Genomic DNA, 14,148 nt, shown 5'->3' with positions numbered 1-14,148 from the left:
GACAGGCTGCTGCCAATCCACTTAGATTTTTCTACTTAAAAAAAAAATAGAAAACACTTCAGTGTAAAGAAAAATATATAGTGGAGAGATATCTGATTTAATAAGTCACAAAATTTGTTGTTACATTTTTTTCCCTCTCTTTAGAAGGTTAAAAAAAAAAAACACCTTAGAGCCCAGGCAAAGTAGAGGAAAAACAAAGTCATTTACCCTTATTTTAGGGAAGAAAACTCCCCCAAATAAGTAAAACATAAGAATACATGAATATCCATTTTTGTAACTTAAATTAGTTTTCCTTTCCCATAAAGTCAAGTGCAATGGAACAGAAGTTCTGTGTTTGTAACCAATCCTTTATTGAAACTGGTAACTTGCACACTTTATAATAGAACAACAAAAATAATGTTCAATATATACAGCCTTTGTATGGACTATTTGGCTATACACAAGGCATAGTGATAACACAATCTAATCTTCATAAGAATCTGTGCACAAAAGACACCAAAGAGACAACATGTGAACATTACAGTGAAATGACATCACAGGTCCAGTGAAAATTCGGCATAATACAAAACATACCCATCTATTGCAAATGACATCTTCCTAAATACCCAGCTTCCATTCAGTAGTAAGTTACCCAGAGTCTGAAGCAGATATTTGTTGTGTAGTTATGAGTCTCTTAAATGACACAACCTCTGCATTTAAGTTTGCTATCCCCTGCTTCAAATATAAATTCTCTGGGTCAGCCACTTTGTAGACATTGTCCTTAATTTCAACAACTCCAGTTTTGAAACTATTCTGAGTCTTGCCGTTAAGCTCTTTTTGATGCCAGTGTTCTGATTTGAGAGACCAGTCTCGAATATGAGTCACCTGCACCGAAAAGGGCGTGAGCGGCGGATGAACCATAGTTGGGGCATGGTGCTCTTCAAGGTCAAGGTGTCTTTTGGATGTCACGTCCATGGGCGAGGAGAGTTTTTGCGCGGCATCAAATTCATTATCTAACGCCTCTACTTTTATCTGCATGGCTTTGGCTTTGATCCGAAGCTTGTGTGGCAAGGCAGAAGAATTCACCTCTGGAACCTTCACCACTGTCGCGTGGACGCGTTTCAGTTCCACTGGAGAGTGGATTGGGCCCTTGGGAACCTGCTGCTCATCTTCTCCATCAGATGACTTTCCCACCACGCCATCGTCGGCCTCCGACGTTCTCGGGGAATTACTGGAGGATCGACTGACTTGCAAGAGAGGGGGAGAGTGTGAGTAGCCAGGAAAAGAATTTCCTATATAGTTTTGATATATGGAGGCCGTATAGGAGCCTCTGTCATCTCTCGGCTCTCTCGAGTAGGTCTCTAGCTCCATGGGCTCTTGTTTTATGATCTGGAACTTGTTTTCAGGGCTCGTGCAGTTATTTTGGACAGGACTCTCCTGAGCATGGTCCACTGAGGAGACTTCTGACACATCCGACAGAGAACTCTGTGGAGAATGTTTAATGACAGAAATACAACTACTTGCAACCATAGAAGGTTCGTGCTCGTCCACAAATGAGCCGATGCTGGATTTGGAAGTCTGATAGTCTTGGAAGTATACAGCTGTAGAATTACTGAGTTTCTGAATCTCTTGAGCATATGCCGCGGAGCTAATTAAACCAAACTTTAATTTTAGCGAAAGCAGTTCAGCTTTCAGAGTGGCGTTTTCTTCTCCCAGCGCAATTAGTTTGTTCTCCAAAACCAGGTCGTTCAGTCGCCGTTTCTCACGAGACCGTTTGGCGGCTTCGTTATTTTTCCGCCTTTTTTCCCAATACATGGCGTCTTTCTTTTCATCGGGAATGAATTCCCGCTTTCTCCGACAGGCTGACGATTTGTTTTTCCCCACACTCCCTTCATTTAGGAGCAAGTCTTCACTCGTACTCAAATCCTCAGACACTTCGGCTAGAGCAGAGGTGAGCCCCATCATCTTGTCCACACCGCTACCTGTGTCCAGAGCGGCCTGTTCCTTTTTGATAGTCTGCATCTTCCTCAGCTGCATCAGAAACCGCCTTCCCCTAGAGAGATGATGCAGGAGAACACAAGTCCCCCAGGATTCTCAAGCTCTTTAAAAGCTGTGGTTTAAAATTCATCAGTCTCCTTTTGGGACAACCGTTCAGGAGGACTCTCCTGGGCTCTTCTAATTGAACGCAGTAGGTGTCTTCTAGGCTACCTGCAAAACATAAAGATCAGCAGTTATCCACCAGGCGAGAACGTATCACCAACGGTGTACAAGCAACTATGCGAAGCACTTAGGTCTACAGGTCTGAATAAGACACAGCGTTTGCCTTCAAGTTGTCTGCGATCTTCAAGAGGAAAGAAGCACCCCACTACCAATATGATAAATCTTTAAACGCCCAGTGAGGCATATCAGCAGAGAACTGTGGTTCAGGAGAATGAGAAGAAACAGCTGCCCTTAGGAGAATCAGAGAAAGGCTGATTTACTTAGGAGAAATGGTGGGCGTGGGTGGACTTCATGGGAAGGAAATGACAGATCACCTCTGGTCGGTTCACTTTTACATGTTATGATGCTGCCGAGAAAAGTTTAGATATCATTTATACACCCTGCAAAGCAAACAAGCTCACCTCTTCAAAAGAATGCTACCGAGTCCACTGCTTTAACATCAGCAAACAAGTTCTGCCATCATCACACGGAGTAAAGCGTAAATGCAGGTCATTTTTATTTCCACAAAATCCAAACTGAAAGCCCAGACCAACGACTGAGCTTTGTTTGTTTTTATTTTACTTTATTTATTTTAATTTGACTCTTACGGACGACACAGACACATGCCTGATTGCCTGACTTGGGCATATATCCCAGCTTATTCAACCGTGTGACTCACCACCGCCAAACGCAAAGGATTCTCCTAAATAAAGTCATCTCTTCGGAGGCATCTGTGCTGTGAGATTAGAGACATTATTGTTGCTGTTTCCTTCCAATTAATTTATCAGACAATTAGTTGAGATTGAAGCATGCAAAAGGTTTTTTTCAGTCTTGAAAATTCTGTCTTAATAGATTTCAGCTATATGGTCTATCACCCAATAGATGACGATGTTTAAAAAGGAAGAAACTCTTTCTAATGACTACTTAGTCAAACTTTACTATTTCCTATTTAGAAAAACTATGTAGGTTATGTCTTTCTTTGAACATGAAAACCCATTTTTTTCCCCACATACTGAATGATTTCTTTCTTCCTGTTAAAAATTTCGATCCAGTCATTCAATTAGGTCTTCACTCCTCAAGCAAAATGAGTGTTGAAGAAAAGAGTCAGAAATTTAAAGGACAGTTACATCTATCTTTTCCAAGCTGTCTTTCCAAATCCTCAGTATATCCTCAGGTGCTACCTTTTATTTTTATTTTATTTTTAAATTAAACATCCCATGTTCCCTTGCACAGTATTAATTCTGGGTATTTTCTCCACTTGAGAATCTTTCCCTTTGGTGAACTTTTATTCATTCCATCTTTTTAAAAAAAATCATATGTTCTTTTTACATTTTGCCTCACCTACTACTTTTACAGTTATGCCTTTGAAAGGCTTCTCAATTCTGTCTGTTTCCATTATTTCTGTTCATGTGAAGTGAGTTGTGAATTTCTTTTTTCAGCCTCCTGGTTCAAAGGTGCGTGTACCTTGTTTATGTACCTGCTGAGGGAAGAGGGAACAGACATGGCTGTAGTTACCACTGCAGAGAGAAACCAATTCTACTTCCATGTCTGCTTCCATTAAACTAAAAGATCCCATTTGCCTGACAGTTTCTTTGACCCTTTTTTCATAGGTATCTAAGGTCCATAAATCCATTTTACCATTTCTACAACTCTGTTGGTACATTCAAAACCATACAGAAAACCTCATTTCTTTTTAAGCTTCTTCCAATTTGGATTTCACTGCATGTACTATAAACCTGTCATTTGTCCCTCCTTGGCACAAAAAGAATGTACTAATTGTCTCTATGACTTAGTTGACAAGCCACCACATATTGTCTTGTGGTATTTTTCTGTAATATTATTTATCAAACAACCTCGCAGTGTTGTAAGGGAGTTAATCAGCGTTGTGTACTGCAGAAAGAGGTGCTGAGTGCATACACCTTCTCTTCTACCTGTTTCCCTTGTCTACCCCAACTAGACGACAAGTGACTTTCCTTTCCAGCAACAGCTTGAACATAGTAATGCTCAACATTTGGTTGCTCCTCACCTGTTAATGTTGTATAAGGAAGTCTGAGCAAAAAACTTTTCGGATACTTCCTTTTTTTGGCCTGTCTGTCTGTTTTGTTCTTTGGAGGTACTGGGGAGCCTGGGGCCTCAAACACGGGAAGCAGGCGTTCAACTGCTTGAGCTACATCAGCTCCCCCGATACTTCCTTTTTAATACAATACTACTGTGTGATTTTAAAAAGATTTTTTGCTTATCAAGAGAACTCTTATTCATCGATTCATTCAGCAACAAAGAACATCTACTGTGCATCCCATACTGAGCTAGACAGGGGCACATAAAGAAGGAGAGGGAAACCAAACTCCCAGACTCGAGGAACGACTAGCCCAGGGTGGGAAATGAGAACACAGGTAAGTCAGCTGCCAACAAGGGGTTGCACAAACACATGGTCCCTGTGCCTAGCAGCACTCCTGCTGTTTTCGCGGTGTGGTGATAACAAACAAAAACAGTAATATATGTCACTTATTGAAGCCTTAGTAGCGGACACTGTGAACCAGACCTGCATGCATTATTTCACTAATCTCCACAATAAGCAATTTTCAGATGAGCAAACAGTGTCACGTGCTGGTGAAGGGACAGAGCTAAGATTCCGGGCCACCCCTGACTGCAAATCTAATTCCCTCCACAAGACCCACCCCCACCCCGGCCCAGGACTGTTCCAGTGTGTACAACTGCAAAGCATTCTCATTTACATCACGTTCCTTTTCTGCGTCACTCTTACTGCTGGGTCCTACACACCCATTTAATAGTTTACTTTGGGGGTAGCAAGGCACTGTTAGGTGCTCTCAGAATTTCTTTAAACCAACAGGGTACCATTTAGAATTTTCCCTCCAGCTTCCTAAGAGTTGTTTTATATTCTGAGAGTATTTACTGAATTGAGAAAAAGGACATTCAATTAATTCATCTCTGCTAAAATGTTAATCTTCTGTAAATCCTACTTATGCTAAAATAAACAAAGGACAAGAAAAATTACAGCAATGGACATGTGTCAGCTATTTTAAAAATACGTATATATCAAACATAATGGACAGTTTTCAACACGTGGGGCAGGCAGCGACTCTTCTTTCTAAGCTTATTTTTCAGTGAATAAGCTAAAAACAGAAAGGCCGAGGGACTTTTCCAAGATCACACAGCAGTTAATGGCAGAGATAGTCCTGGAGGCTATTTATGTCCCTCCACAGTGAACGTAAACACAAGGGTAGTTTCCAAGACCTTCTAAAAACATCTGTATTCAGGCTAAACAAATGCACTCCTTTATTGCAAATTCCAGTCTTTTCCTTTATGATTAATTTAACAATTACTTCCTCTCACACCAGCAGTTAATGTGGTGGTACATTAGTCACTGCTTACTTTGTGTTTGTGTGAATAATTGAAACTAAATGCCAATTCCATGATGTTAGCATAGTCAGCATGATTAACTTTATTATACCCATTAGATAATATTAGTTTCTTAAAAACACAAATAAAAAGTGGAAATTTAAGAGCTAGAGTCATCATCACCTGGCAACTGACATATTATTCCCTACATAACGTGGAGGTGCCACCATTAAATACCACTAAATTGTACTTGACTGCTTTTTAAATTAAATATATATAGCACATCAGACTATTTATACAAGCAAGAATTATATTTCATGAGCCCAGATTTTTTAACCTAAAGTGAGTTGACCTAAATATTTCTTTGAATTAAGACTAAGACTTGATTTAGCAAATTCCCTAAAAGAAGCAAACTTTAAAACAGAAATTATAAGCCAAACTTATCCTTGAGGAGTTACCTCATTATTCACATTTATAATGATAGACTTGTAGTTTTCATGGCCTATAGCTGATCTTTCAGAGAAACCACGCCTTAAAATTTAAACTCTAGACATTATGGGAAAATTTTGTCAGTAATTTTCTCTTTAAAGGGGAAATTTTATTACAAAGTGCTTCTACTATAGATTTGTATTTTCAGATTTTATCAGTACAAGAGAAAATGCTATCTGATGTGCCCAATGATTTGAAAACATTTTTTAATAAATAAAAAGAATTTCCCCTCTACTCTGAATATATTTAGTCCCTCAGAGGTATGGTAGTTAACATTAAAGAAAAAAATTCTTTTCAAGGTAAATCCAAATTATGTTAAACTGTAAGGTACTCATCCATTAAAAAGGCAGTAGCTTCTTTTTGAAAAAAAGTGCATTTTGGTGAAAAAATGAAATTAATCATTTCACAACTCGTCATACTTCTAAACTGTTAATACAAGCAACACGTTAATACATTTTCTTCCTGAATGTAAAGTCCATGACATGATTGCTTAAACTAAATGCTTCCATTTTTTTTGTGAATACTAATAAAAAAATTCTAGTGTTTCCAAGCAGAGATAAAATAAGAAAAAAAAATGCACATGTACAATGGTGGGAGGGTATGTGGATTCAGTAAGAAAACTTTGCTGTTCCAAGAGGATTTTGTAATAAAATAAAATAAAAAGGCTTTTTAAATTAAGATAGCCAGATTAAACCTAAGTGCAATTATGTCAGAAAGAAATGTATCCTTGATCAAGATATAAACACACACTTACAAATAGACTCATGCTTTGCCAAAATCTACCCTATCATAGCAGCTAACTGACCTCTTTTTTCTATTTAGGTACCACTGTACATAAATGTGTCAAAGTCTGGTCAGCTTTCTGAAAACTGAAAATATTTCAAGTTTCTTGCTCCCTTGGCAAGAACCATTTGAAAATTGGGTTTAAACGTAATAAATATTTGATTACTACACTGCATTGTATTACAACATTGTTGTAATTTAAGAAATTGAAAGATGAAACTGTATAACACGACATTCTTTCATGAAAGAAGCCAGTGTTTGTAACCTAATGTACCAGGAAAATATTCTGAAGACTGCAGAGAGTAAGCAAGAAGACGTTAGCACGTCCAAACAATTAACTGCATGGCTGAAGAAACAAAGAATAAACAGACCTCACCTAAACAGGGTGAGTAATTTGAGGGGAAAATGGAACGGCAAGGCATTTTTAAAAAGTCTGCGGTAACTTGAAAAGGGAGACCATTACTTTTCTCCAAACTTTCAAAAAAGATAATTTATCAGTCTATCAACTAATCTGAACTCTTATACACAAAGTTACCCAGTTAGAAAAGATTCTGCAGTGGGTGAGCTAAACTGGAATACATGCAATGCAGAGTAACGATGGCACAAAACTGTGTGGTTTCAGGGGCGGGGCAGGGCGAAGCATGGTAGGGAATGTTCTTGAACGTCCCTAACGAGATTGAGAAGTATCCCAATTCTCTTCAGCTCTGCTTTTTAATTTCGCATCCACTTTCTTTCCCAGTGAGCAGATGATTAGAAATGCCATTCACTGTATTTATTATGTGCCTTATGAATAGAGTGGATTTTTTAAAAGATGAAGTGGTTTATTTTTAGTGTTTATTTGAAGGCTACTTAAATGCAGTTAAAGATCCCTAGAAAATTAATTAATGAAAGACGCTGTGTTCTGATCACTAAAAGACTCATAAACATCATTTGATCCCACTGAAACTGAGTCATTGGAGCACAGATTATTAATGAATGGCATCTAGTAAATCCTTATTAAACTTCCTTATCATAAAAACAAGCTTATGCTCTCTAATTAAAACCATATGAGAAGTAGTGTTTTAACTACAGAGAAGTTACTTGCAAAGAAATTTGAGAGAGAATTTCTGGGGGGAGGGAGTGATAGTAAAAAAATTCATTTTGAAACTGAAAAAGTTTTATGTAATGCCTATGTTCAAAGGTCAACATCTTTCAACATTCTCATACAACTAGTCCAATCTGGATACAAATCAACTCAAATATAATTTAGTAAAATAACAGGATATCAAACAATGTGTTAACCCTGTTAAATACAAGCATACCTTTCCAAAACAAGAAATGAATATTAAAGGAAATTTCAATTACATTGTTCTGTCATATTTGGAGTTGAATCCCAAGTGAGCTCTCATAATCCTCCATACAAATGAAAAATAAACAACTTTTAACAGCAGCAATGCCATCTGGATTACAATAAGTAATGAAGTACGTGTGGTTTTTACCACGGGGTCAAAATAAAACCTAGGCCACATGAGGTACCTTTTCCATTCCCTAGCCCTGATCACATTTACATCTCATTACTGACTCTGGCGGTCAAGGCCAGGCCAACTAGAAAGATCCACTGGGCTAGCTCAACAAGGGAAAGGGCTCTAACAAAGGGCTTTAATTTTCAGGTGGTTGCATCAGATTGTTGTTATCACTGCATGTCACAAAGATAACACAGAAAAGGAAACCATTTCAAAAACTGCAGTGAGCTTGCACTCAACCCTCATTGAAAGGACAGAGAGAGACAGCGGGTTGTATCCACACCCAAGGCCCAGCCCTTTCTCCGATTGGACCCTGGGCTGCTAACCAATCGTTTCTACACTTCCATTTCCTCATCTATAAAATGGGGGTGAGAACAAAGCACTGGGGAGTGCCTGGCACATACACAGTGAGTGTTTAGTAACTCTTTCTCATTTCTGTATTCTCTCAGTATGCTCATTTCTGAAGAATAAGCCGTGTCAAGGCAACAATGATTTAGCTCTATGCCTTTCTCAGTTCTCATGAATTGTAGCCAAGCACTGCCTCTATGTTGCAAGTATTAAACTGAACCAAATGAAATGTTCTTGTTTATCTGTCAAAAAAAAAAAAGTAAAATATCCATAGTGTCACAAGATTCAACCTAATTTTCAACCCTACTGGCTGCACTCGCCCCCTCCAAGATTGCTCAGCTGTTGAGTTGTAAGCAGTCCCTGCTGAGCTCAAAACCTCAGAATTTTAGATGCCCACATTGCCCTGGCCAGAGAAGAGTGAGTCACGGAAAGGTCAAGTGAGCTGGAAAAAGCTAAGCACTTGGCACTTTCGACATCATCCGAATTATCATCAGCATCGGCTCTCTGCTCCTAAAACAGTTCCCCTGTAACATAACCCAGTGATCTGGTGAATCTGAGGCTCTGCCATGCTGGTAAGAATTCCCTTGAACCTAAATTAACAAGGAACCTAACAGCAGACAGTCTGAGGAAAGTAAATTAATCAGCATTACAAGAAAAAAAGTATTTCAGGGAGGATCTTTACTCACCGGCTTAATTCAAGCCATAATCTTTTACAATTATCACACAGAGTAAGGCAGAGAAAAATGGAGGTCAGCACCTATGTTAACAACAGCAACAGCTAAGCCGACTCCTGGCTGACTGGCTCTGATTCCCTCAGTTTACCCTTCACCTAGAGACCACAGAAGTGGTAAGTGGCCAGCTGGGGCCTGGGGCCAGCGCCACACAAAAACCTGTTTCTGAGGACTAAAAAGTGGCCCTTAACTCAAGACAGAAGCTGACTAGCGATGGAGTATGAGGGGACCACGCACACAAGCCAAGTTTTCGGTCCATTTTCAACACAGCAGATTGCGTCCAAGCGCTTTCAGAGTATCTGTGATTCACTCTGAATTACTGCATGGCCCAACGTGGATGGTTCCGTCTTGTTTATTTTGAACTCGGTGAGGCTGAGTGATAAACACACACATCGAGTGCTCCTTTAATCCAGCCTCTGCACGCATAAATAAAAAAAAAATTCCAGCCACATGACCGAGCACAGGCGCGCTGGGGCCCTCCGCTTTCTCACCGGCATGGGAATCCAGGCGCCCCCCAGCCCTACGGCCGCGGTCTGTTGAGATCTGTAGGCTTTCTTAGGTCCCTGGAAATAGACCTTTGAACGTGGCTCTCAAATGACTGGAGAGTCCTAGAACAAAGGTGTCCGCGGGTGCTCGGCCCCGCCACGCCAAGAGCGGGGAGTCGGACCCCACCGGTCCTGCCCGAGGGCGCACGGCCGCTGCACCTGACCGCCGCGGGTTCCGCTTCTCCCGGCGCCTCCCCCCGGCGCGGGCGCTGCTCCTCTCCCCCTTCGCCCTTGCACCCACGAACCTGGCGCGCGCCCCCCCACGACCGGCCCACGGCCGCGTCCCTCCCTCCCCGGGCTCCGCGGGCCGCGCCACTCGGCTGTCCCCGGCCCCAGCCCGCGCGGGCCCCCGGCGCCGTGGCCGATCACCCGGCTTCCCGCCGGGTGGGCGGCGCAGCGGGGCCTCGGCGCTGCAAGGACCCCCAGCGCCAGAACAAAGGAATGTGGGGAGGGGGGCGAAGGAGGCGCGCCGGCCGCGGCCCAGCGCCCCCCCCCCCCCGCCCACCCACGCCCGGAGGCGCTGCCCGGGTCCCACTCCGAGGTGCCCTGGCTCCCCACCCGCAGACCCCTGCCCCGGCGCGCCCCGGCTTCCCGCAGAGCCCGGGGGTCCGCCGGGCAGCGCAGGCCCCGCCGGGAGGGCGCCATCGCAAGGTGGCGCTCCGCGGCCCCCCCCCCCCCCCCCCCGGACTCGCTAAGTGGGTCGGGGTCGGATTCGGGAGGAAACCTACATGAGCGTGTTGGAAAGAGATGGCAGCGATTTGAAGAAGGACACTTTGTTCTAGAAGTGAATCTCTGTAGAACTCCCCCCCCCAAAAAAAAAACCCGCACGTTATTTCAGTTCTACATTAGAAAGAAAATCTGCCCCTATACACACCAAAGTACACACACATACGCACATAATTCCCTCCGTAAGAGTCCTGCAAGAAATTTAATATCTGGATACATTGCATATCCATATAGCCCCACGTGACTAAACTCAGGCTATCCGGGGAAAAATTCAATCTACTAACCTATATCTGTTTCCCATAAATCATATCTGGTCTAAGGGGAAAAAATACGATGTGAAATAAATACGTTTGACCTCATTCACTGCTGTTATTTACAAAAGCCCAGCACATAAGATTCTCAGAGAACAGCAGTTTCCTAAAGTGTCCTTTAAAAAAGATAAACGGGAGTCAGCATCCAGCAAATCACCAGGCTCTGTGAAATGCCTTCCTAAAAATACAATCTTATCAAAGGTCTCTGAAGGCGTGGAGTTAAAAACTACAGCAAATGGCCTTGAACTTGCATTTGCACACAGCCCTGGAGAAATCACCAGAAATAGCACCGCGAGGCCACAATGGTTAAAATGTGATCGTTAGGGCTAAATTTAGAAAACGCACATTTCATTTAGGGAAAAAGACGCACATTCCGTAGCACGGAGCGAAGGCTTCCCCGGTTGTCTACTTGCCTGTTTAAAACAGCCTTGGGAAAGAAACACACACACACACACACGCACACAAACCAAAACCTGCTACAGTGACATTTTAAAAGGCTGAGATTGTCTTACTTTCTTTGTAGCAAGATTATAAAAGCACGTAATTAGCTCCCTCTTCCTATGCCGGCTGCCAGCAAATTCGGCAGTTACATAATGCAACATTTCCAGGAACTATTATGTGATCTGTCTCGAGTCGGAAAAAAAAAAGCAATGACAAGAAGGGGAGAGAAAGGGCCGGTGGAACGGACGCCGGAAAATTAGGAAGGTGGGGAGGGAACCGCGACAATGGTTTGTCCCAGATTGAAGAATAATAGCTCCGAACACACACAAGGGGCGAACCCCTGTGATCCCAGCCCAGGATTCCACCCGGGAATCCTTCCTTAAGGTCGGTAGGATGGTTCCAAAACGGATCTCGGATTTACTGGTGGGGCGTAACGGAGGTGTCCAGGGCGATCGACGAGCCAACGCCGCGCTAAGGCGACCACATCGTGGCACAAATACGTGCACACTCGCGCATCAGCCTCCCGAGCCTCGCCAACATTTCACCGGGGGCCGATTACGCAACGTATTAAGAAACGAATCCCGCAAACCTACCCGAGGGCTCGTAAAACCCGCTGACGACAGACGGGAGAACGTAAGTGCAGGCACAACCCCTGACACAAACAAGCGCCGCGCAGGCATTCTCCGCATGCCGTCACCGGCCCCGCTCCCAGCCCCCTTTCTCAACAAGCAAATCAAGTCGACTCCCCATTACTCAACCCCCTCCTCGGCGCCCCCACCCCCAGCTCCCCCCGCCGGCCCGCTCCGCCAGCCCTGCAGACGGGAAAGAAAGGAGAGCCAGGGCGCGTTTCCCTTCCCGCTCGGGGAGGGCTCGGCCTCGGCGCGGCCTCCCCGGCGCTCGGCTCGAGCAAAACAGCGCTTTTCCTGAAATAAGGAGACATTATGCAACCGCGAGCGGGGCGGAAAGCAAGCACACCCGCCGGAGGGCGTGTGGCGCGAGGGCGCTGCAATCAAAGCGGCCACCTTAAGGTGGCGAGTCCCAGCCTGCCAGGGTAGCAAAAGTTTATGTAATTGGTGCCCCCTCCTCTCACGGCCGCCGCCGCGGGCTCGCCCGCCCGGTCCCCGCGCCCCGGCCCCCGCACCCGGAGCCCCCCTCGGGCGGCGCGGGCCCGGGCGAGCGGGGCCGGCGGGAGGCGGCGGGGCACGGAGCCCCTCGGCCCGGCGGGTGGGCGGAGCGCCTACCTGGAGCGGGGGCTCGGGCCGGCGAGCGGGGCGCGGGGCCGCGGGAGCCGGGCGCCCTGGGCGCGGGCGGGCTGGGCGCGGGGCGGCGGGCGGCGGGTGAGGGCGCGGCGCGGGAGGCGGGCGGGCGCGCCGGGTCCGCCGGCGCCGCGGCCGCGCCGAGAGATGTGTGTTAGTAGGTCAGTGGCGAGCGCCGCGCTGCGTCGCCGCCCGCCAGCCCCGCCGTGACGGGCGGCCCCGGCCCCAATCGCCGCGCCCGCGCCCGCCCCTCGCGCGCTGCCAATGGCCGCGGCCGGCAGGGGCGGGCCTGGGGCGGACCCCGCGGGGGCCCCGCCTCCCCCGGCCGGTCCCCCTCCGCGCTCCAGGTCCCCGGCGGCGCCACCGCCAGCACCGCGACCCTCCCGGGTCGCCGCCGGGCGGGACCCGCGCCCCACTCCGGCGTTGCGTCACGCGCGGCGGGGCTGGCTCTTGCGGGGCGCGCCCGGGGAGGGAGGGGACAGCCCGGGACCCCCCTGTCGCCGCCCCCCTTTCTCTCCCCGCGTCTCCGCGGGCCTCGGCGCCGCTCGCTGGCTGCTCCCTCGCAGGGGCGCGCCGGGCCCTCGGCGGCTTGGTGCGTGCCCGAGCGCCGAGCCGGCCGCGCTACCTGTTGCCCACCCAGGGGTCCGAGGGGCCCGAGGGCCAGGACGGCGGCGACCCGGGCGTGGTCGGGACAGCCCAGGGCGCCGGAGACAGCGCGAGGTCCCCTCCCTTCGCTCCCCTCCCCTGCCCGCACGCTCCCGGGAGGACCCGTCCACCTGGGGGTGAGGGGCACAGGGGGTCCCTGGCGAGCTGCCAGAGCTGGGCGCGCGGCCCGTGCATGGGGGGCCGCGTCGGAGCCCCGCGGGGCTGCGTGGACAGTGAGGCCGATCCCGCCGCGCCCCTCCCCTGCGCCTTACGGCCGCCGGGAGCCGCGGCGAGAGAGCTCGGCGCGCAAACACCGCCCCCTGCGCCGCCGGGGCTAAGGTCACCGCTGCCAAGTGGCGGCGGAACACGGCTGCCCGACGGGGGGGCGGCGGTCTTCTGCCCGCGGGCTCCCGGGAGGGGTCGGCCCCTCCGGGGTAGTGCGGCCTGGGCCGCGGGGAGCGCCCCGCTCCGCCGCCCACTGCTGCTGAGTCCGCCGAGCGCAGCGGCCCCTGCGCGCCCGAGGGGAAAGTGGGGGCGCGCTTCCGGGGGTCCCGCAGCCAGTCTCTTCTGAGCTGCATTTCCGCCCTAACTGCTTGGGGGTCTCCTCTCGCCCCACGTGAGAGGCGTTGAGGCCTGGGAGAACGAGGGCCCAGGCAGGACTTCTTTGGTCATCACATGGAACGCTGTCAAGGCACGTGGCAGAGGGACACCACGTTCCCAGATGAATGGGCGAGCGCGCAGCGCAGTGCCTTGCTAAGGAAGCCACGCTCCTGACAGGCAAGGCCGGACCTGCCCCGCGTGGGGCCGTGGCGGGTGGGGAAGGAGCTTGCCCA

The 14,148-nt window shown here is 47.6% G+C and overlaps 1 protein-coding gene across 3 annotated transcripts; it reads right to left on the bottom strand.

The window, feature by feature from the left end:
- Positions 1-326: 326 nt before the first annotated feature.
- Positions 327-12,761, bottom strand: NFIL3 (nuclear factor, interleukin 3 regulated). 3 transcript variants are annotated; one of them, XM_058301425.2, is made up of 2 exons: positions 12,656-12,761; positions 327-2,187 (listed from the first exon to the last, which is right to left on the bottom strand). In XM_058301425.2, the coding sequence occupies exon 2, from the start codon at positions 2,014-2,016 to the stop codon at positions 628-630; it is 1,389 nt and encodes a 462-aa protein (XP_058157408.1). In that variant the 5' UTR covers positions 2,017-2,187; positions 12,656-12,761; the 3' UTR covers positions 327-627. The 3 variants fall into 3 exon arrangements, with proteins under 3 accessions (XP_058157408.1, XP_071072675.1, XP_071072676.1); XM_071216574.1 differs by lacking the exon at positions 12,656-12,761 and adding an exon at positions 11,486-11,912; XM_071216575.1 differs by lacking the exon at positions 12,656-12,761 and adding an exon at positions 10,665-11,152.
- Positions 12,762-14,148: the final 1,387 nt, after the last annotated feature.

The sequence above is a fragment of the Dasypus novemcinctus genome, chromosome 8 (genome assembly GCF_030445035.2).
Source record: "Dasypus novemcinctus isolate mDasNov1 chromosome 8, mDasNov1.1.hap2, whole genome shotgun sequence".
NCBI classification, from domain to species: Eukaryota; Metazoa; Chordata; class Mammalia; order Cingulata; family Dasypodidae; genus Dasypus; species Dasypus novemcinctus.
This window is presented reverse-complemented; position numbering and strand designations above follow the sequence as displayed.